This window comes from Lates calcarifer, linkage group LG5 (assembly GCF_001640805.2).
Source record: "Lates calcarifer isolate ASB-BC8 linkage group LG5, TLL_Latcal_v3, whole genome shotgun sequence".
In the NCBI taxonomy this organism is placed as follows: Eukaryota; Metazoa; Chordata; class Actinopteri; family Centropomidae; genus Lates; species Lates calcarifer.
The window spans coordinates 5,611,504-5,633,481 of NC_066837.1; the positions used below are offsets into that span (position 1 = coordinate 5,611,504).

The following is a 21,978-nucleotide window of genomic DNA, read 5'->3' on the forward strand; positions in this document are numbered from 1 at the left end:
CTTATGCAAATTTTCCTGTAGGCTGTGAACTGCTTATGAACTTTCCTGTCTTTCCACCTTTAGTGCAGATTTCCCGCCAATGAAAAACAGGGGGGAGAAATAGTGGGAGGTCTCCTCAAATTACATTCAACAGCGTATGTGCAAGTTATTTCAGTTTCACAAAGGAAATCTGTGGTTATGGAGTTATGGTGTGTGGAGGATGGACACTAGTAAAAGGACTCAACATAACTCTGTAAAAGCTCGCTGGACAAAACACTCTGATCAGATATTTCTACACACAGTCAGAACAGCACCATTAACATAATGATTCATGGTTAAAGACTGCAGAGGGAGAAGAAACAGATAGATTAGCTCAATAAACTGGCTTCTCGTGGGGCTTTTTGCTTTGTCCTGCTAATATTGTTGTATTAGGTGTGAGCAAAAGATAAGCTCACACACCCGTCAACAGTCAGTCCAGTATAAATAAAGGTGGATGTGCAGGCAGGAGTCATGACAGAGCCCAGGGGAGGAGGACGGAAGAGGCAGGCAGGACTGACCTGACCAGACAGATAGAAGGTCAGGAAACAACTGAAGCTGAAAACGGAAATCCACACTTTTAATTTGTTTTGGACATCTGATTTCCATGTCTTTATTCCAAAACACATGTTTTTGTTATACCTGCATGCACTGCTGCAGACAGCTCTGCTCATCACAGTCCTTAAACACAGAGTGTTTTCAGTTCCTGATGTTGTAACATATGGTGTGGAGTTTGTGTGTGAGAGAAAGAAAGAAAGAAAGAAAGAAAGAAAGAAAGAAGAGGGGGTGGGTGGAGGAGAGAACGTTATAACAGGCATAACCTCTCACCCTACAGCACATATACGTTACCATGACGAGATGTCGCCAGGGGCAATTAAAAGCAGAGAGGGGAGAGGGAAAGAAGCAAGAGACCCGCTGCCTGCAGCAGGAAGAGCCTCAGTTGTATTTTTATCTCTTCTGATTCGCCCAGACGGTGATGGATGTGGTTGAGGTCAGGGCTCTGTCATGTTCTTCAACAACTCTATGGACATGGCTTTGAGCAGGGGGGTATTGTCATGTTGGAACAGGAAAGGACCTTCCTCAAGAGTTTCATACAAAGTTTGAAGCACACTAATGTCTGAAATATCATTGTATGCTACTGCATTAAGATTTCCCTACAGCTGAAACTAAGGTGCCCATCCCAAACCATGACACCAGCCCCAGACTGAAGGTACATGACTCTGGCCATACAGACAGATAGCTAGATAGATGTGCCTTTATATTTCCCCACTGTTTCTGTTTCATAGCCAAACACAGACAAACAGTGGTCTGTCAGTTGCTGAATGACTCTATCCATGTGGAACTGAGGGTGGGCAGATCTCAATTAGAAGGAGGGGAAGTAGAGGGAAATATGGATGTGGAGGAAATGTGTTCTAAGCATTGATGATACTCTGTGTGGTATATGTGTGTGTGTGTAGGTATACAGTGGGGCTGCAGGGGGTGGGGTGGTTTGCCAAAATTGCAGTAACTCCAGCTCCTCTGCCTGCATCTGGGGCGTGTACTGCCGTTAGAAAAAAACTCTCAGTCCTGCAACTCCTGCAGCTCCAGAGAGGCGGTCTGGGTTTTCAGTCAGGGGACACTCATCATCTCTCAGCACAGAGCAGTTCTCTCTCTCTCTCTCTCTGTCTCTCTTTCTCTCTCTCTGTCCCTCCCTCAGACACCCCCACATCCACTCTCTCTTTCTCGCCCTGTCCGTCTGTCCTTCTCAAGCACAGCATCTATTTTCTGTCCTCCTCTAGACACACGACAATCATGTCCGCAAACGGCGCCGACGGGGACCTGCTGCAGATCCCTCTGGGGCTCATCAATAGCGAAGGGAAGTATCTGACGGCGGAGACCTTCGGCTTCAAAATCAACGCCTCGGCCAGCAGCCTGAAGAAGAAGCAGACCTGGACCCTGGAGCAGACGGGGGAGGACGGCAGCGCCGTGTTCCTCCTCTCCCACCTGGGCCGCTACCTCGCCACGGACAAAGACGGCAACGTTACCGCGGACAGCGAGACGCGCGGCCGGGACTGCCGCTTCGTTATCACCGCGCACGAGGACGGGCGGTGGTCGCTGCAGTCCGAACCTTACGGCCGGTTTCTCGGCGGCAGTGAGGACCGGATCACCTGCTTTGCGCAAACGGCCTCACCGGCGGAGAGATGGAGCGTGCACCTGGCCGTGCATCCGCAGGTCAACTTGTACAGCTTTGCGCGCAAACGCTTCGCCCACCTGAGCGCTCAGGGGGAGGTGTCGATAGACCGCGACGTCCCCTGGGGGGTCGACTCGCTAGTGACACTGGTCTACCGCGATCAGCGCTACCACCTCGAGACCTCCGACAACCGCTTCCTTCGCAACGATGGCAGCCTGTCCACCAAAACGGACAAGGACACCGGCTTTATGCTGGAGTTCCGCTCCGGTAAAGTGGCGTTCCGCGACTGCAACGGGCGCTACCTGGCACCCGTGGGCCCCACCGGCACAATGAAGTCTGGGAAGAGCACCCGGGTTGGGAAGGATGAACTGTTTGGCCTGGAGCGCAGCCACGCGCAGGTCGTGCTGACTGCAGGCAACGAGAGAAACGTCTCCACGAGGCAAGGTGAGGCTCTGCAACCACACAGAGCCAGAGAGAGAGAGAGAGAGAGAGGGAGAAAATCATATTTCACCATATTGATGAAGTCACTGCATAACTGGGCACACACTCCGAGCAGCTGTTGCATGATTTTGGTGTGTGTTTGCGTGTATGTGTGTTTAAGAGAGAGAGAGAGCAGAACAGAACACACTTCTTCATTTTCCTCACACCATGTGTTTTTCATTATCATGCTCTCCTCACTTTCTACTCCCCCCTCCCTCCCTCCTTTTGGCCAGTCTCTGCCTAGCTTAACATTTTTCTGCAGTAATTCTACCCCTGCATTGTGGCTGCCGGTTCAGGGTCAGCTCCAGCCTACAGTTATCCATCATTCTTTATCTCAGAATAGACTGAGAACAGACAGAAAACGAGGAGGGATTTGTTAAGGAGACAAAAGGGATAAAATGGAGGGGGGAGCAGAGAAAACAGGCTTCAGAGAGGGAGGTGTGACTCAGACAGTCCTGCTGAATGTGGATCTTTATGCCACATGCAACCTCTTTGTCTTGTCGCCACTCAGTCTCATTCCGTGCCACGCGGGACTGATCATTTAGAGTAGTTTATTCATGCAATCAATATACTAATGTATGCAGAACTTGTGTGTGTGTGCATTCCAGGAGAGATGGCCTGTGGGAGAAGGAAGATAATCTTTGTTTGAATGAGGGCAGTGCAGGGCAGTGACTTGTGACCTGGTCCTTCATTGAAGTTATGACCATGATGGTCAGACTGATGGGTAACATGCACATCAAAAGGGGCAAGGTGATGGTGGTGAACCTATGGAATTTCTCTTCCTTTCTAAAAGAACCACTTGTGCTTTAAATAGATCCAAATGGGGCAGTGGGTTCAGTGTTGCCACTGTACCAGGCATTTAGTAAGCCTGGAGCTCAATGGTAAAAAAAAATAGGTTTCGGTGTCAGTGCTTTATTAATAATCAAGATTTTTTTTCCCCTGAATTTTATGTTAAGGAAAGTCACAGCCATTTTAAAGCAGCATTATGTAACTATTTTGCCTTGAAATACCAGCTTCAAAAAGGCATGTTACACTGATTGTAATAGAGGGAGAATAGAGCCCCAGAGGTCTGTTGTTACTCTGTGTAACTTCAGTTCAGCAGGTGCGATCTCCACCACTGTAAAAGTGATGCGGCGTGTAACATTGGTGGAACATATTTACATGTTGGGTAACTCAGTAACCTGAGTTGTCACCCCTGCCATCCTTACCTGTGGCTAGTCACTCAGTCAGTTTAAAACTAGCTCCTAGCATCCACCTCTTAGCACACAACTTGCTGTGTGTTCAGATGTTTTCCATCAATCAGAACGCTGACTTGACAGTATGATTGCTGGATTGTGCTGAGATGATGATTTTGTGATTGTTGCCTGAGAAATTGATGTGCTTTGTTTTCTGTGCATGAGCTGTTAGCTTGTAGGGTTACACTGCATTACTTTTAAACACTTGGACTTGGAGCCCAAAAGAATTTAATGCACCAGCGTCCTGTAATTACCACTTGTTGCTGCCACTTAACAAAAGTTACATAGTTGTGATTTAAGTAATTGGAGAGGAGTCAAAACAAAGTCTCTAGTCAAGTCTCATGTCCTTAAAGGTGAGTCTTTATAAAGAAATTGCAGGTTCAGATGCAAGTCTAACAGGTCTCTGATTTGAATGTTTTTCTTTTAAAACTGTGTTAAAGCTGCAGTAATTTATACCATATATTTATATAACAAATGGCTAGCTTTAATATCAGACGTGTCACTCAAAGTGACAAACCCACAGAGTTCCTGTCAGCTTTACTACAGAGGGTTATAGTGTCTTTAAAGTCACTGTTTTGGCTTTGTGGCCCACAGCTTTGCCGTTTTAGTTCACTCTCGCTGCTCTCAGCAACTTCATTTCCAGCCTCAGCAGCAGCTGCTGTCAGCAAAGAGATGCTCTATAAACCCACTTTACATACAGACAAAGGCAGCAGGACAGTGAATTTTGGACTTTGATTCCAAATGAATGCTAGATATGGATGTGTCGGATGGGTAAATAGGAAACTATTTGCTAGCACATTTGCAATTTCACCTGTTTACCAACTTCAGATGGTAATATGTCAGTGTTGTGTTTACAGCATATTACTGCTTATTTGTGTTTTACAGCTTATATCAGTGTTGTGTTTATGGTTTATGTAATCCTGCTTACGTAACTGAGACCTAGTTGGTTATTGATCAGGCTTAATCATTTGTTTTTTAGTATATGGCTATGAAAATCTTTCCTGTGATTTGTTTTTTATGTGACACATTGTTACCAGGTAAGATTCAAGACTTATGTCAAGTCATCAGTGAGTCAAGTCTTAAGTCCTTATGTGTTTTTTGGGGAACTTACAGTACATTAGGTGTGTCTTGAGGGCCAAGTGGGAAGCCTTGGGATTCACCATAGAAGAAGCAGAAATGTTAATTTCTCTACAATGTCCTAATTAGACCAGAATGCAATGCAGACACATCCTCTTTCATACTTGGGTAGACTTGCTTCCTTGCTATAAAGCTAGTTGTAAAGCTACATGAAGGTCATTTTGTTGTCAGAGTGTACACAAGGTTCTGTGCAGACATCTCTGTACCCTCCAATTTGCTGGGTCTACACTACAAGGGCACCAACTGCTCATGCGCTCCTCCAAGCTTGTAAAAAGTTGGTCCAAGGTGTCCACAGCTGTCTGTGTGCGCATCCTCCAGAGGGTATAAGTGAGGTCACACCCAACAGCTAGGCGAAGCTAAGAGTTCAGATGTCCTGTCCCTTTAAGAGTCTGTCTGGGGGAGGCCATGAATTAGAGGGTTGGAGAGTTTCAGACAAGGAGGAAAACCTCCAGAGACAAATGAAAGCTGACAGCAGACTGCCCCACTTTTCTAGGCATGGACCTGTCAGCCAATCAGGACGAGGAAGGGGACCAGGAAGTCTTCCAGTTGGAGATGAGCCGTGAGGACAGGAAGTGCGCCTTCAGAACCGCTGCTGGAAAATACTGGACCCTGACAGCAACTGGAGGACTGCAGTGCACCGCCTCCACCAAGTAAATACACACTATAGGGCACACTTTAGTTCACATGTAACCACCCCTCACAATCTGTCAAATTGAGTTTGTTAATGTGTTCACATCACAGATCAGCCAACAGCTTCTTTGAACTGGAGTGGCGTGATGGTCGCGTGTGTGTGCGTGCAGCTAACGGCAAGTATGTGGTCGCCAAGAAGAACGGGCAGCTGGCTGCTACTGTCGACAGCGCAGGTCAGTGATGTTTCTGAACCGATGAGAAGTCATGAGAAGAGAGCAGGGATGGAAACTGACAAGTGCTCTCAATGATGTAACCACATAGTTTTCATGTACTTTTTTGAAGTGCACTGTAACATTTTAAATTTTACCTTAAGTTGCTGCAAAATCAGGATTCTGTTTTTAATTCAAGTGTCAGCACTTGTTTTAGAATATCTCAGTACTCTCTCCTCTCACAGACCAGGGACCCTGTTTCCCAGAAGCACCTTTAAGTTTAGGTGATCTTAGTACCCCTGTATGTCTATGGGCTACAACAAGGCCCAGATCAGTTTGACACGACTCTAATCAGTCTGTCTCTCCAGGGGAGGCCGAACAGTTCCTGATGAAGCTGATCAACCGTCCAATCATTGTCCTTCGTGGGGAGCATGGTTTCATTGGGGCTCGTAAAGCCGGGATGGCGACCCTGGACTCCAACCGAGCATCTTACGATGTTTTCCAGCTGGAGTTCCACAACGGAGCTTACTCCATTAAAGGTCAGCACTGATTTTAAAATACCAGTTTTAGTATTCTGTCAACATATATTATAATTGCATGATACTGCAGGTTAAAACCCATTTTGACTCTCTGGTGCGAAGCTCAGATATCTGAGACTTGAAATTACATCAGATGACATTGTCCTGTGAACACACGTCCTGTAGGTTTGATTTTTGATTTTATGACAGCACAGCTTGTGAATGTTTGTTGTGGGCCTTTAAAATAATGCTCACCACAGCCCTGCTTAACTCCACTCTGCTTCTGAGTGTTTTATGGATCAGTCATTTCAAAAACAGCTGAAACATTTAAATGAAAATTATGTTTGAATATGCTGTCATGTCACGCTTAACATACATCACCTGGCACTATAGGCACTATAGGTGTGTGAGTCAGGCTTCATTAAGTGTGTGTTGTTTGTCCAGACTCCCAGGGGAAGTACTGGTGCGTTGGAGACGACACTGCGGTGGTGTGCAGCAGCTCCACACCTGTCCAGTTCCTGCTCGAGTTCTGCGACCTAAATAAGATGGCTATCTGTGCTCTGGGGGGGAAGTACCTTAAAGGAGACCACGCTGGGGGGCTAAAGGCCAGCGTCGACTCCCTGGACAGCGCCACCCGCTGGGAGTACTGAGAGAGCATAGCCGGACTTCACCACTATCTGACACCAAGCTTCAAACTGTTGGTAGATACTGTAGGTAGCTGTTTGTTTGTTTTGCATATGTGTGCCTGCCTGTGTGTGTGCGTAATTGTGAATTTCTCTGGATGGATGTGTGGTTGAAATTGAAGCTGATAAACTAGAAGTCAAGGCACCAAAGTACTACAGGTGTTTTATTTTTTATTAATTTTTTCCTTTCTTAATCATAATCTCTTCTTACTGGGCTTTTTACTGGAGGTTTGAATTTAAAATAACTTGCTTCTGACGTGTTTGATGAATGAATCATAGTGTGGTTGCACATTAACTGTTTCAATTCCAGTCAAATTTACACAAGCTATACCTGATAAATGTCAGGATGATTACTGTTATTAGTCGTGCCTATCTGTGGTAACTACTGGTGTAACGAACATGTAGAACGCTATAACTCATAACTCACAGTATCTAACCTTCTCCTCTTAAATGTCCTGCTGGCTCTATTGCACTGCTTTCATCTCCTGTTCTCTTTTAAACTATAAAGCATAACGTACATCAGATAAAGGGATGTAACTGATTAACATGTTTCTGCTGTAAATACTGCTTTCTTTATCACCGAATGGTTCAAAAACATAGTGACCATAGGAAATTTAAGTGCGAAAGTGTGTTGAGGCTGCACTCTCCAGTTTCCTCCATCAGGTGAAATCTGTATATAGACAGCTACATCTTCAGAAAGTAGTCAATGGTCAAAGGTTTTCCTTCAAGACTAGATCCTTTCAGTTCTCTCTGGTTCCTCACATGAGTCTAAGGTTTTCAGTTATATGTCAGGAGGAAATAAATGAAAGGAAATTATGAGTTAAAGGAGCTTTGAAACACACTCATTGACTGAAGGAGCCATCTTAGTTAGAGTGACCATTTCTGGAAATGAAAGGGAGGCAGTGGATGAGGCCTAGCTACTGCACATTACACACCCAAATGCACATAAATACATACAATTATGCAGTCATAGATACAGTAATTGCAACTGTGAAAAGTCAGTGATTTAAAATCTGCACAATAATGTAGTGTCCATTTTACAGAAGTTAAAAGCACATGTCTGTTGTGATGAATTGTCTGCCTTAGATTGGGTGCTGCTGCTGGTGTGTAAACACAATGATAGAGTCAGTCATCTCTCTGGCTATTGTTGTGGCTGTGCCTTCCATAGAGCATTTCAGTCTTTTTCATGTTCTTACATTTGAACTGAACTGAGTAAAAAAAAAACCCAATAAAGTTTTCCCTCTTAACAGTGGACCTCCTTTTTTTATTTCAGCTAACAGACTCTCTCACCTCTGTGTAGATAGCTGTAATTTTGTCCAGGTTTTGATACATGAACACTAACACACCCCTTTGCCGTCCACAGTTTTCACCACTACCAAAGACGTAGTTTCTAAGAAAACTGTTGACATTTTTCTGTGGATTATCCAAAGGAATCAAAGCCGTGGGCAGCACAAACAAAATTCCATTTACCTCTATGTGCTGGGGTGGTGGCAAAAATCAGAGAGACTAATGAATTCAATACTATAATATCTCAATGATTAAAAGACAGATTTGTACTGACATTCATGGTCCTCAAAGGACAAGCAAACTCACTTTGCTGTTGTAACTTTGGTGATCCCTTAAAGGATAATGCAGGTATTTTTTAACCTGGGCCTTATTTACGCATATTTTTGAGTGTAAATTATTGATGGGGACGTAAATTGTTGAAATTGGTGCAGTGCTGAGCAAGAACCTGGCCAGCACAAACAGCTGCTGCAATGTGTTCCAACAGGGCATTTGTCCACACCAAAGTACATCCACTACAGTGCTTGTTTTTGCCACTGACAGGCTCAGATCGTTATTATAAGTGTCTGACTGACTGTGTCTGATTCCTACAGAGACAGACCTTTTTATTAAAGAGAAAGATCCCTCTAGAAACATTGCTATTTATCGCTACCAGGCACTCACTTTGTTTGTTTGGGTTTTTTTTGTGTGAATGGAGTCTAGTAGTGATATATAGCAATGTTTCTTGCTCACTACTGAACCGATTCCAAAGATCCCAAATTATATCCAAAAATATGGAAAAATAAGGCCAAGGTTAAAAAATAGCAGCATTATCCTTTAACTTTTAATCTAGCACCATCATCAGGATAAAATTTTGATGTTTCTGATATTCTGGTTTATGGCCTCAGCTCAACTCAGCTGTGATAAATAAAAGGTTATAACTGCTTAAAGGCTAAAACTTAACAAATATGAAACTATATTTTCCTTATTGCCTGTAATCCCATGAAAACACAATCAACAATTAATTGATCCTTTTTATGTGTATTGTCTGTGTAGCCAAAGCCAGATATAAAGTAGCTTATTCCTTGGTGCCCTAAAACTCCATCGTCCAAAAACTGTTAAAATAGCACAAAAAGGATCCATGTGGTTGTTCTGGGTGTCACTTTCCTTCCCTTACAACTTGAATAGGTAAAGGGCAGAGCCATGTCACCGGCTTCAGTTTAGTAACTTGTCGCCATTATTCAAATGTGGCAACCATCTTGTTCCGATAAGAAAAAAAGATCCATTGTCATGATTTTTGCTAATGCTGTTGTGTGTGGGAGAAGGAAGAAAGTGCCTGAATCATGTTCCCTTGAGATCTCACTGAGCCAAAACTGTGCAAGAGAAAAGGAAGGCGAGGGAAGAGGGATGTAACCTACTCTACTTTCTGTGTCCTTGTGCAGAGGAAACTCAACTCTCCTCCTCTTTAGAAAATCATTCAGTCACTCTAATGTCTGCTAAACTTTACATGTGTGTTCTGATTCAGACACAGACAGGAATGGGCCAACAAACACTCCTCATCCTCCACTACAGGATCTCTGCATGTTGCCATGGTAACTAGTATTGGCAGGGACAGGCTTGAGGAGGATGAATGTTCGGAGATGTAACAGACACACAGAGATCAATGATCTCAATAAATCTTGTAATACTTAAAGTCAAACAATCATGAAGCTAAAGATACAGTTTCTCTGACACTTTACACGCTAAGTGAGTGAAATAAAGCTTAGTTAATAAAAAACCTCAAGATAACACAGACATGTGATAGTCCCTAAACGAATTGGAGCTCCTACTGTGCTCACACTAATACAATAATACTACCATTCCCACGTCTTCTCAGTCAGTCTGTGTTTGTGTGCTGTGTGTGCAAAATCGCCTGTAAGAGAAAACACATGGCAGGCTCCTTCCAAAGCTGCCTGCCAGATAAAAGCTAATATGGCACTTGAGTAGAAGGAGAGAATATTAATAAGCTGGGGGGAGATGAAGCTGGGAAGGAGTGAGGTGGATGCTGAAAAGAGAAAACATGCAGCAAAAGGTTTTTGCTGACCATGATAAATAGGACCGATTTTTCTCTGCATTTATGCATGGGACAGGAAAAAAACCCGAGTCAGTCAGGGTTATGAGTCTGTGACAGAGCACATTCAAACTCTGCTTGCAGGAAAATATTGCTGATGTTCAGTGAAAACCAGGTAAGAATCAATCAACTGGGTGGTTCTGAATTTTCACATTAACTGCTCCTACATGAGTTATGAAAAGTCTCCGTCTTCTCCGGCTAAATAAACCATTTAACCAGATTAAGAGTGTAAAGCCACACTAGCAGCTCTGTGAGGCTGTGCTTAGACACAGCGGTTCTTTGAGCTAAAGGCTAATACCAGTATGCTAACATGCTGATGACGGATGACGATTTTGTCTTCCAGAAACATTCAAATGAAGTTCAAGCCAGTCTACAGTAGATCAAGGAGAAGCCTTTGAGAAGGCCTCAACACCCAGGTCTATGTTCCACAGGACAGAAGTGCCACTGCAATATTTTGACCTGTACCAAAGTGCCACCCCTAGAGCTATAGTGCTAGCATGAAACCCATAAATGAATATGAAATCCTTCATGCATTTTCACTGCTAATAAATATCACATGTCATGGCCTGTATGCACAAAAGTTTTGTTAATGGGCCTTTTTCACAGGAGACATTGTAATTATTGTGCACAGACATGATTAATAACATTCAAAATGTCCTCTGTGTAGTTTAATTCACTTCAGTTTCAGGATTGTATCTTGTGTGAAGTATAGCACTACTTCTACATTTCTAACACCAGTAATTTTCCAGTGTATGCATGAACTACTTAACTGACTTAACCTTATTGCCATGGAATGTTTTTAATGTGTCTACTGCTGCCACCTAGTGTAGATATTGTGAAGATGCTTTGGATAGCATTATGCTATGCAATAAAACTATGTGGACATCTCTGTTTTTACAGTGGGCTAGTCCCAGTTAGAGCATATAATGATATTTTGATGTGCCTCCAACTTCACAGAACTTACAACTTTGTTTAGAGACAAACATGGTCCATGGTCCTCTATTCCATCCAACATATTCCCCATGAACTGCAGAGCCAACTGCGAGTCAGGCCTTTATAACCCAACATCTGTGATGGATACATTAATGCTCTGAATCAGAGCAGTTCCCTGCAGCCAGGTTCCAACACCTTGTTGAAAGCCTTCTCAGAGGTTTGTGGGGGCTGTTATAGCAGGATTAATGTCCATATAGTTTTGGAATGATGAGTTATTCAACACGTGTGTGATGCTTTTTGCCATGTGGTGCACACTTTACTACTAAGTGATTGCTTTGCAAAAATGTTGCAACGGTTGCCAGATTACAGGCCTACATAAAAATGGCATTAATAGTGAACAGGCTCGGATATTAAAGGATGTAGGACAGGTGCATCCAGTGAAAGGTGCTGTTGCAAACAGGGGCTCGGGTGTGGTAAGTTTGTTCTTTTTTTATTTAATTTGCTCCTGTCTTATTTGCTCCCTTATATTAAAAAGGAAATACTGACCTTCTTGAAGGGTAGAGATAAGAGACAGAACAAACTAATGCACAAACCCAAATGCACGCACACACTGACAAATTATCACAGTATCTGTTTACCTACTGATAGCTATGTCCAGCCAGACAGTGTGAGTCAGCAAGAGACAGAGAGGGAGAGTTTTGTTCTGTATCTTGTGACAATAATGACACGCTTCAGGAGAAAATCAGGAGATTGGCCTCATACAAACCTGACTGGTGCTTTGAAATCCCACTCTTGCCACCCATCTGTTGTGCTGTCAGCCTGTTTGACTTTACCACACAACTAAGTGCTTCTCCAGAAATGTGTGTAGGTGTGGTCCACTCAGCCAGTATCATTAAGCTGCTGAAATTATCTAAAAGGTGAAATCTACTCATGAATGATCAAAAATGTCAGACCAAAACCAAAAGTGCCCCACACTCCAGCATAATTCCAGTGTTTTTAATAGCAGGAAGCAGTGCAGCACATGTTTGTATAGCCTATACAGTATGTGTTGTTTGTGTCAGATAGTGGATCTTTGTGGGAGGATTAAAGAGAAACCTTCCATGAGTCATACCTGGTGTAAATACGGCTGCACGTGTCTGTATCTTGGTTGTGTGCATGAATTATGCTTTATGACAGCCAGTCTCCTGCCTTCGAGTTCCTCAGAACACAATAACAAAACCATGTGAGGATAATGGACCAAGAGCAAAACCAACAGAGGAAATGAACCAAGAAATGCTAAACAAAGGATTGGTCACCATGTATAGTGTAGCCCTACACAGCATTTAAGATCCGCTTACTTATGATGGGGACACATGTTGAAGCATGATATGTACCATGGTTGAAAATGACTTACGTACATACAACAGGCCACAAATAACTGTGATGGTGATGGACTTTAACTAATGTTTTCTCAAGTATAATTTTGATTGATTTGACATTGTCAGAGGATGATATAGAAAATAATAGCCTTGGACAACACTTTTTATTGTTAAACTTGTCTGTTTATGAATCTTAACAGGGCGTAATTTATACTCTTCAGCAATATGTCACTGTTCATTTTGAATAAATGTAATGCTGCCTTGTTTGTCAGATCTCTTATGGAAAAGATACTGTTAAAGAAATAATTCAATAATATCTAAGCATACAGACTATATCACTGACTGTGGCTACTGTAGAACTATTACTTAGTTTAAGCTTTAATTTTGCTGATAATACTTTTTCTTTTAATAGAATAATATCTGAATAGCCTAATGTATAAATGGCTCATCACATGTCAACATGATTTCCAAGTTTCTTAGAAAGGAGAGGGGTCGTGACTCCCTGTTATATGACTATATGACTGTTAACATATCAGTAAAAAGACATGAACCTCATTCGTGTTTCCATGCTGCCAAATGTCAGTGAGCTACAGTTTTCTCAACCTGACCTACTGTACATTGAATCGTGCTTCACCTCACGAAGAGAGGAACAAAGAGAGGGATCTTATTGGCGGAGAGCAGCGGTGTCCTGACTATAAATACCCACACATGCTCGTGTAGGAGAGAGCCTGCGGAGGGCACAAGGTGTAGGCAGCCGCCAGTGGTCGCTTACTGTCGGTACACACAGCTGTTCGCTCCGGGCACGCAGATCAGCATCAGCATGTCTTCGTCCGGTCGTCCCAACACAGTCCGGCTGGTGTTCCTGGGAGCGGCGGGGGTCGGGAAGAGCGCGCTCATCCACCGTTACCTCCACGACCGCTTTGAGCACAAGTACACGCGCACAGTGGAGGAGCTTCACGTGCTGGAGTACGACACCGCGGGGTCCGGGAAGATGCGTCTGGAGATCTTGGACACGAGCGGCAGCTACCCCTTCCCGGCCATGCGCGAGCTCTGCATTCGACACAGTGACTCCTTCGCCCTGGTGTACGCGGTGGACGACCCGGGGTCCTTCCAGGAGGTGCGGCGGCTCCGCGACGAGATTCTGGAGATCAGGGGCGGTAAGAGCGCGCCCATCACCGTGGTCGGCAGCAAAGCAGATCTCACCGAGGCCGAGGGTCGCGTGCTGTCAGCGAGTGATGCCATGGCCACAGTGGAGGGCGAGTGGGACGCCAACTTCGTTGAAGCGTCTGCGCGCACGGGTGCGAACACGGTGGGAGTTTTCCGCGCGCTGCTGCAACAGGTGGACCTGCCGCACCGGCTGAGCCCTGCGGTGTGCAGGCGCAGAGACACGGTGCCCAGACCCGCAGTCAAGAAGAGGCCACCGCTGAAGAAGAACAACAGCTGTATCCTGTCATAGGAACATGTTGTCTGTTTGATGCTGGACTCTGCAGCTGGACTGCAGGTGTTGCTGGTCATCACAGTGCTCCACCTGGTTTGTGCTGAGGTGGAAATGTCCCCTATGACCTGGGCTTTATATTGAACTTTATTGTCTTGAGTCGCGACAGAGTCATGAGTTTAATGGGAGCCTTGATCGACTTACATGTGATGCACTTTATATGTGTTTTGTGTACAGTTTTTATGTCAATAAAATAACTTTTGTGATTTTTTTGTCTGCTTTTTCATACATTTTCATTCACTACAATTCACTGTTAATAACCGCACTTCAACAGAGTGTACTTACTCAAATGAAAATGCATAAACATTATAATGATAATGCATCATAAGGAGCCCAAAAGTTTTGAATTCACAATATTACATAAGAAAAACATAAACATACATACATAAACACAAAATATACATTAAGAACTTGTTCTTCAAAGTAGCCAGGAATACCTGTCAAATAAATATAATTGGGAAACTACAATAACTGCCTCTGAAATGTAGAGTAATAGAAATACCTTCCTTAAAGTCAGCAGCCTGATGATTTTTGTCCCTTTTTCAAATAAATAAACTGTTATCTCAACTTCACTCCTGCTCAGTTGGCCCAAAGAACAGCATAGTTTCCCTGATTCCAGTCTTGTATTTGGTTTGAAAGTTCTTGCGACCTGAGTTAATCTCACTCTCACTTCTTGTCCCTGGCTGCTCATATAGTTGTAGGATTGTTGTATTAGAATTTGCATTTTTAACTTGTCACTGTGGGTCAGTGAATAAATGCAGACAGCCTATGAGCTTATTGCGTCATGAAGCTCCCATTGTTAGTGCCAGGATGCAAGGAGGGAATATTCAGATCAGTCAGTGCTTCACAAAAATAGCTCCTCTCTGCATAAAGCCACATTGTGCCATTTTAGATGGTAAACACACGCGTGCGCGCGCGCGCACACACACCACACACACACACACACACACACTAACAAGTGGAATAATGAGGATAAACAAACCGACCAATCTCGCAGTCTTTTTATTCATCCACCCTCTACTCATCCACTTATTCTCCTCTTATCTTCCTCTCAACCCCATGTCATTGCTATAATCTGCTACTGAAAACAGATGTGACACTCTTGTGGGCTCAAAAACATCATCAAGGAAGAGGAAAAGACTGAAAAGAAGTTGCATCTGACAATTATTTTTTTTAACAACTGGTTGATTGCTCACTGCATGAAAAGTCAGAAAATAGTGGAAAAGGCCAATCATTATGCCCTGATATGAAGCCCAGGTAAACATATTCAGATTATTTAATTTTGTCTGCAGTCAGGAACCCCCAAAATATTAAATTTACTATCATGCAAAAACAGAAAACTACAAAATCACATTTGAGAAGCTTGCACTACTGCAATTTTAACATTTTTGCTTAAAAAAAACAACTAAATGATTAAACAAATATTAACCCTTTAGAGTAGAAGAGTTTCTCTTCTACTCTCTCTGAAGTTTTTTTTAAATTATTATTATAGCTGTGACCTTTTATTAAAATTATTTTTATTGTTTTGAGTGCATTATTTGGGGGCTTGTGCACAAAAATTAAGGTATCTGGTAAAATTGTTGCCATTTATTTGCTGTTCCTCAACTAATAGACTAATCGTTCCAGCTCAGTTTCTGTCCACCACTGATAAAGCGTGAGTTAGACTTCAGGAAGAGGAACAGACTTTCACCTTTGACCTTTTGTAATTTAAAATTTTACGGGACTGAAATGGTAATTGCGGATATTTTACTCGTGGTTACACTGAGGATTTTACACGGTGCTGTTGCGACATTTACTAGAGTAAAGAATTTAAAAACCTTTCCCCCCTCAAACATTAAATGACCCCTAAATCCACAACAACAACAACTTGTGCTAAACAACTGTTTGATTAAAGCCCAGTAGGACTGCATTTCCCGTCAGCACTGTGTTTTAGGAACACACGCAACAACCAGCGACAGACGTTCAGCCAATCACACCGAAGAATGTGACTATCTCGGTCTGTGATTGGCTATTTTTGCACCGATCTTCCCACGATGCTTTGCTGCAGCGCTTCGGAATTCAAATCGAGCGGACCAATCAGAGAGCGCCGTAACGACCGAGGCAGCATTTTAAACTTGTACCAGAGACTGTTGTCAAAAGGCAGGACGGAGAAACGCTGCAGCCACTGAGGGACGAGTCGGGCGATTAATTTCACGTTTACCTCCGTTTTTTTTTAATCTTGAGATTCACATGCACTACATTTTTTTTAATCGTTGAATTAAATGCTTGAATAGCGTTCGCGTTCAAAGGTGTTAACGTTAGTTTTGATTTGAATTCAGAAGTATATGGGAGCAAGCTAGCTTCCAGGACTAAACTAACATCGGTTGAGCTGTTATCGATACTTCGAAGATTTTTAAACGTTTCTTTTAAAAACGCCGAAGAGCACTTTAGTCAAAAATGAGCGCAGGTGTTCCGAAGCCGGCGAATCCGTCGGCATATGTCGACCCGAAATCGGCTCCTCTCAAGGAAATCCCAGATGTTCTGGTGGATCCACGCACCATGCAGAAGATACACGAGGGGAAGATTCCTCGGAAAAGGTGGTTTCGCCAAATGCTATGAAATCACAGACGTGGAGACGAAGCAGGTTTTCGCCGGAAAAATTGTGCCCAAGTCCCTCATCCTGAAGCAGCACCAGAGGGAGAAAATGACCTCGGAAATCTCCATTCACCAGAGCCTCAACCATGCGAACATTGTGGGCTTCCATGGGTTTTTCGAGGACGACGACTTTGTCTTTGTTGTCCTGGAAATCTGCAGGAGAAGGGTGAGTGTTTATGGAAAATACGAGCTCTCTCTCCAGTGAACACACTTTTCAGGGCCAACGGTTATCATGGCGGTGTCTTCCGTTGTCCCACTAGGCCTAGTGGAGGGAGCTTAAGTTGTAGGAAAAGCCAAGGGAATTTTAAACAGGTTGGCATGTTTAAGTCAATCATTATGGCCAAAAATTATTCATGTTGTCTACTTTTTCCCTCTTTTGTGCTCACCTGCTCACCTACCAAATGTCTGCTTTGGATTCATTGTCCAGTCTATTAACATTTTGGTTTTATATCAAACTATTTCACAATACATCCATCTCAAAGCTGCATTATTACCACAGAGGCCTTTTCTAGAAAAAAGTGAGAGTTACAGACTTGGTCTTATGCATTTCATTATAGCTTTCATTGCTTCCATGATATGCCTATTAATCCAATCATTTCCTTTTCTTTTTCAGTCCCTGCTGGAGCTGCACAAGCGTCGTAAGGCTGTGACTGAGCCAGAAGCTCGCTATTACATGACGCAGCTGCTCAAGGGCGTCCAGTACCTGCACAACAACAGAATCATCCACAGAGACCTGAAGCTGGGCAACATCTTCCTCAATGATGACATGGAGGTCAAGATAGGTAATTTCTGCTGATTGTGAATGATGTATCTTAACTCCAATTCTCCTATTTGATTAGATGGTATAGTGGTGTGATGGTAGCAATAAATACCAGTAACATTTATCGGCACTCACAAACTAACCTGTCAGTCCAGTAACAAAGGATGGGACACACCCCAGCCCTCACATTGGAAATTTGTCATACTTCCTGCATGAGTTGTTTCCATTGACTGGTGGAGAAATTTCTTATTAGGGCCAACACACAAGAAAATTTAAAGTGTCCTGAAATTTTGCACACAGGCTGCTGCTTTACAAGAGTTTGTCTTCCTTTTTTCTCCAGGGGACTTTGGCTTGGCTACTAAGATTGAGTTTGATGGTGAGAGGAAGAAGACCTTGTGTGGAACGCCCAACTACATCGCACCAGAGGTGCTTTGTAAAAAAGGCCACAGCTATGAAGTGGATATCTGGTCACTTGGATGTATATTGTAAGTGTGAAAACACAAACATACCTGGAAACAGCACTGTTCCACATGATTCAGCTCAACTTCCTCCCTTCCTTTATTCTCTCAGGTACACTTTGCTGGTGGGTAAACCCCCATTTGAGACCTCCTGTCTGAAGGAGACCTACAACCGCATCAAGAAAAACAACTACACCATTCCCTGGGTAAGCTGTCCTAATAATGTAAACAATTATTTCCCTCAATTCCTTATTTCTCACATATTTTATTTGCCCCTCGCTAATCTCATAAACCTGAATTCACATCTCTCTCTGCAGCACGTCAACCCACTCGCCTCTGCTCTCATCAAGCGTATGCTGCATGCTGATCCCACCCAGAGGCCCACTGTTGCTGAGCTGCAAGCTGATGAGTTCTTCACGTCCGGCTACATCCCCTTACGTCTGCCCACTACCTGCCTCACTGTGCCCCCACGGTTCTCCATTGCCCCCTCCACAGCTGTGGAGCTCAACCAGAGACGCCCCCTGACTGCTATTAACAACAAGGGTAATGGTCCCAGCAGTACATGACTATCTGCCTTCAGTCGGCAGATTAAAACATGTTGAAATATTTGGTTGCACAGGGTAAAGGGTATTAGATATCCTCACCAGTGGTTTAATGTATCACTATACTAATTTAGGGTTCTTGGTGTTAATGACTTGGTTTGTTTCTTTCCAGCAGGAATAGAGAAGGTGGAAACTAAGGATGAGCCTGTGCAAAGGTGAGAGATGTTGGTAAAGTGGTTTCAGATGCACGTGCTCACTTCAAAAGTGGTTTCTCTCCTCTTTTCCCTGTTTGATTTGTTGGGCCATTATTCACTCTAGGAAGTTTTGCATCATATGAATATATGAATAAATAAATGAAAATATAAATTACTGACTCTGACATCACTCTAATAATTAAGGGAGCTGTTTTACTCCTGGATTCTCTTTCAAGAATCAGATTTTTTGTTTTGTCTGTTTTTTTTTTTTGTTTGTTTTTTTTTTGTGACCAGTTATTTTAGATTAACATGTTACAGCTCTAATTATGGAGAGCTTATGTGGCTAATGAATGTTTTTGTCTGTGTGTGTGTAGAGAGGCTGAGCCATCAGAATGCCACCTGAAGGACATGCTGCAGCAGCTCAACAGCATCATTGCTTCCAAGCCCTCTGAGAAGGCCATCATACGCCAAGGTAAGACTGTTTGTGTAAACGGGTAAATCCTTTCAGTTTCACATTTTTTTGCCCATGTCAACACTGCATACAAAGCTTTTGTTCTGTTTGTGTGTTTACAGAGGAGGCAGAGGATCCTGCATGTATCCCCATCTTCTGGATCAGCAAATGGGTAGACTACTCTGACAAATATGGATTAGGTAAGAACTAGACTGAATCCACCTACATCTGCTCATAATTCTCTAAGCCTTTTTATGAATCTTACTGAACAAGAATCTTTTATGTAATGTTGGTTCTTATTGACATCAGTGAACACACATTATTTTATTGTACAGTTTAAGAAAATGAAGGTAACAAAGAAAGTTTGGCTTTAATGTGAAAAAGGTAGCTGATCTACCATGAACAACTTTGACTTTGCATAGAAAACATATTTTGTCCTTGACTCAGGAGTTTGTAGTTGCAACAGTTTCTTTGCAAATTCATATTTTTTTTTCTTCACATCTCTTGAGAGACTGAGTAGTTTCAGACATTCTCCTTGAGCTGACCTTCTTTTACATTAGCCTCAGTCAGTGGATCTTGGCAATGAAATACACAGTGCTGTTGTGCATTTCATGTTTTAATAATAATCTGACTTGTGTGTTTCAGGCTACCAGCTCTGTGACAACAGTGTGGGCGTGCTGTTCAATGATTTCACACGTCTGATCATGTACGCTGATGGAGACAGTCTGCAGTACATCGACAAGACGGCGGCTGAATCCTACCTCAGCGTGCGCTCTTACCCCACTGCCCTCAACAAGAAGGTCAGGACTTTACACTTCCTCCTTACGTTTTTTTATTTTAATTTCTCAGGGTTATTTAGTGTGTCTTTGACATGAGGGGGGTGATGCTGTAAATCACTTAATGCCTTTACACAGTCCTCATTATTGTCCTGATTCTCATGTGTGTTCTCTCGTACCTTGTAGATTACTCTGCTGAAATACTTCCGCAACTACATGAGTGAGCATCTGTTGAAGGCCGGTGCGAACATGGCACGGCGGGAAGGAGATGAGCTGGCGAGGCTGCCTTATCTCTCCCTCTGGTTCAGAACAAAGAGCGCCATCGTCCTGCACCTCACCAACGGCACAGTTCAGATCAACTTCTTCCAGGTGAGACACGCACTACATCTCCTCCCATCAGTCTCTCTTAGTTTTCTCATATTAGCTGTTCCAATCCAGTTTTCATCCTTTCACCGAATGCACAAATCCTGAACCTACATGTTCATTGCCCCCTGCCAGGACCACACCAAGCTGATCCTGTGTCCGCTGATGGCTGCAGTGACCTACATCGATGAGAAGCGGGACTTCCGCACCTACAAGCTTTCTCTGCTGGAGGAGTTTGGCTGCAGCAAAGAGCTGGCCAGCCGCATTCGCTACGCCAAGCTCATGGTGGAGAAACTGCTGGACAGCAAACCCTCCACCACTGCACAGTAGACCCCCCTCCCAAAGTCCTCAATCACCATCTGTCTTGAATCACCAGCCCCCCTCCCCCTGTCTGCCACTCTCTCTGAGGACAAGACAGATCATTAAATTCTCCTGTATTTTATTGAAGGGTCACAATGTAATGATTTTTATGTCACCTGAGGCTTTGACATGCACCATGAAAATGTATCTGTGTTGTACATGAAAGTGGAATTTCAGTCTCTCAGCCAGTGATTTTTTTTAAAATCCTTTTTTTCCTGTTGTTAATAGAAACTCACTCCAGCTCTTGTCTTCTTAACTTCCTTGTTTTCTTAACGTTCGAATGAGTCTATGAGGAAAAGATGACTGTTCAGAATGATGAGTGTTCAGAGCATTCAGATTCATGCATTCCTCCCATGATTCCTTCTGCTTATGGTTTGCATTTGTTCATGTATCTGTCTACACTTGAAAACCTATAGCTGAGCAGACAAGTGTGTGTGTGTGGTGGGGGATTGAGACTCAGACAGGCTGTGTGGATGGAAAAATCTTCTCTGGTCTGCTTCTCTAGTTTGTCTGTTTTTATCTGTGTTGTATGTAGAGAAATGGACCATGTTAATATGTCTTCATCATGTACATTCTTCCTGTAGTTTTACTCTTTTTATAAGTCTATTTTAGATGTCTTGTCTTTCAACAAGATGTACAAACTTGTACATACTGCTGAATATGCATACGTGTTGTAAAGATGGTTTAATTTTTACTCAAGTTTAAATAAAGATTCTCTTGAACAAGACAAATTACTGTGGTTTCATTTGTCAGTCACATTTACTGCTCAGAGATTTGTTTACTGACTTTTGTCTGCACACAAAAACAATGCCAACATTTGAGACTGGAAGTGCTTTGAGCAGGGGAACAGTGCTCGACCTTTAAGTCCTTTACCTGTTTGAACAGTTTAAGTTCTACAATTGGTCAAACTTGTGAAGGCTACAGAGAAGATCCTCAGTGGATGATGTGGTTAGACTGTTTTGACAAGACCCCCATTTATTCTTATGTGTCAAGTTGAATATTCTTACTCTTACCCTCGCCAATAATAATCCGCACAGTGTTTAAAGCTATTTGTTCCTCAAATGGTAATTTTGGACAACAACTTTGAGAGGCAGTGTTTTCCTCCATAAAAGAGGAAAAATAATGAAGTCAAGTTCTGGCAAACTTCTACACATCTTGGTTTTTAACTTTTGAGAATATATAATCGTCTTTTTCTGCAAAACCT

The 21,978-nt window shown here is 43.1% G+C and overlaps 3 protein-coding genes across 3 annotated transcripts; all 3 read left to right on the plus strand.

The window, feature by feature from the left end:
* The first annotated feature begins 1,572 nt into the window (after positions 1–1,572).
* Positions 1,573–8,324, plus strand: LOC108894764 (fascin). Its single transcript, XM_018693369.2, has 5 exons — positions 1,573–2,629; positions 5,531–5,687; positions 5,779–5,900; positions 6,245–6,415; positions 6,839–8,324. Exons 1-5 carry the CDS (start codon positions 1,807–1,809, stop codon positions 7,042–7,044), a joined length of 1,479 nt encoding a protein of 492 aa, XP_018548885.1. The 5' UTR covers positions 1,573–1,806; the 3' UTR covers positions 7,045–8,324.
* Positions 8,325–13,236: 4,912 nt separating this feature from the next.
* On the plus strand, positions 13,237–14,435 carry rasd3 (RASD family member 3). The gene has a single exon (XM_018693351.2). It carries the CDS (start codon positions 13,562–13,564, stop codon positions 14,195–14,197), a length of 636 nt encoding a protein of 211 aa, XP_018548867.1. The 5' UTR covers positions 13,237–13,561; the 3' UTR covers positions 14,198–14,435.
* A 1,890-nt stretch (positions 14,436–16,325) lies between these two features.
* On the plus strand, positions 16,326–21,505 carry plk1 (polo-like kinase 1 (Drosophila)). Its single transcript, XM_018693372.2, is given in 12 exon segments — positions 16,326–16,777; positions 16,779–17,036; positions 17,484–17,652; positions 17,971–18,115; positions 18,201–18,294; positions 18,406–18,631; positions 18,806–18,845; positions 19,199–19,296; positions 19,398–19,475; positions 19,921–20,075; positions 20,238–20,420; positions 20,550–21,505. Coding segments are annotated over 12 exon segments (1,746 nt in total). The 5' UTR covers positions 16,326–16,672; the 3' UTR covers positions 20,745–21,505.
* The last annotated feature ends 473 nt before the right edge of the window (positions 21,506–21,978 follow it).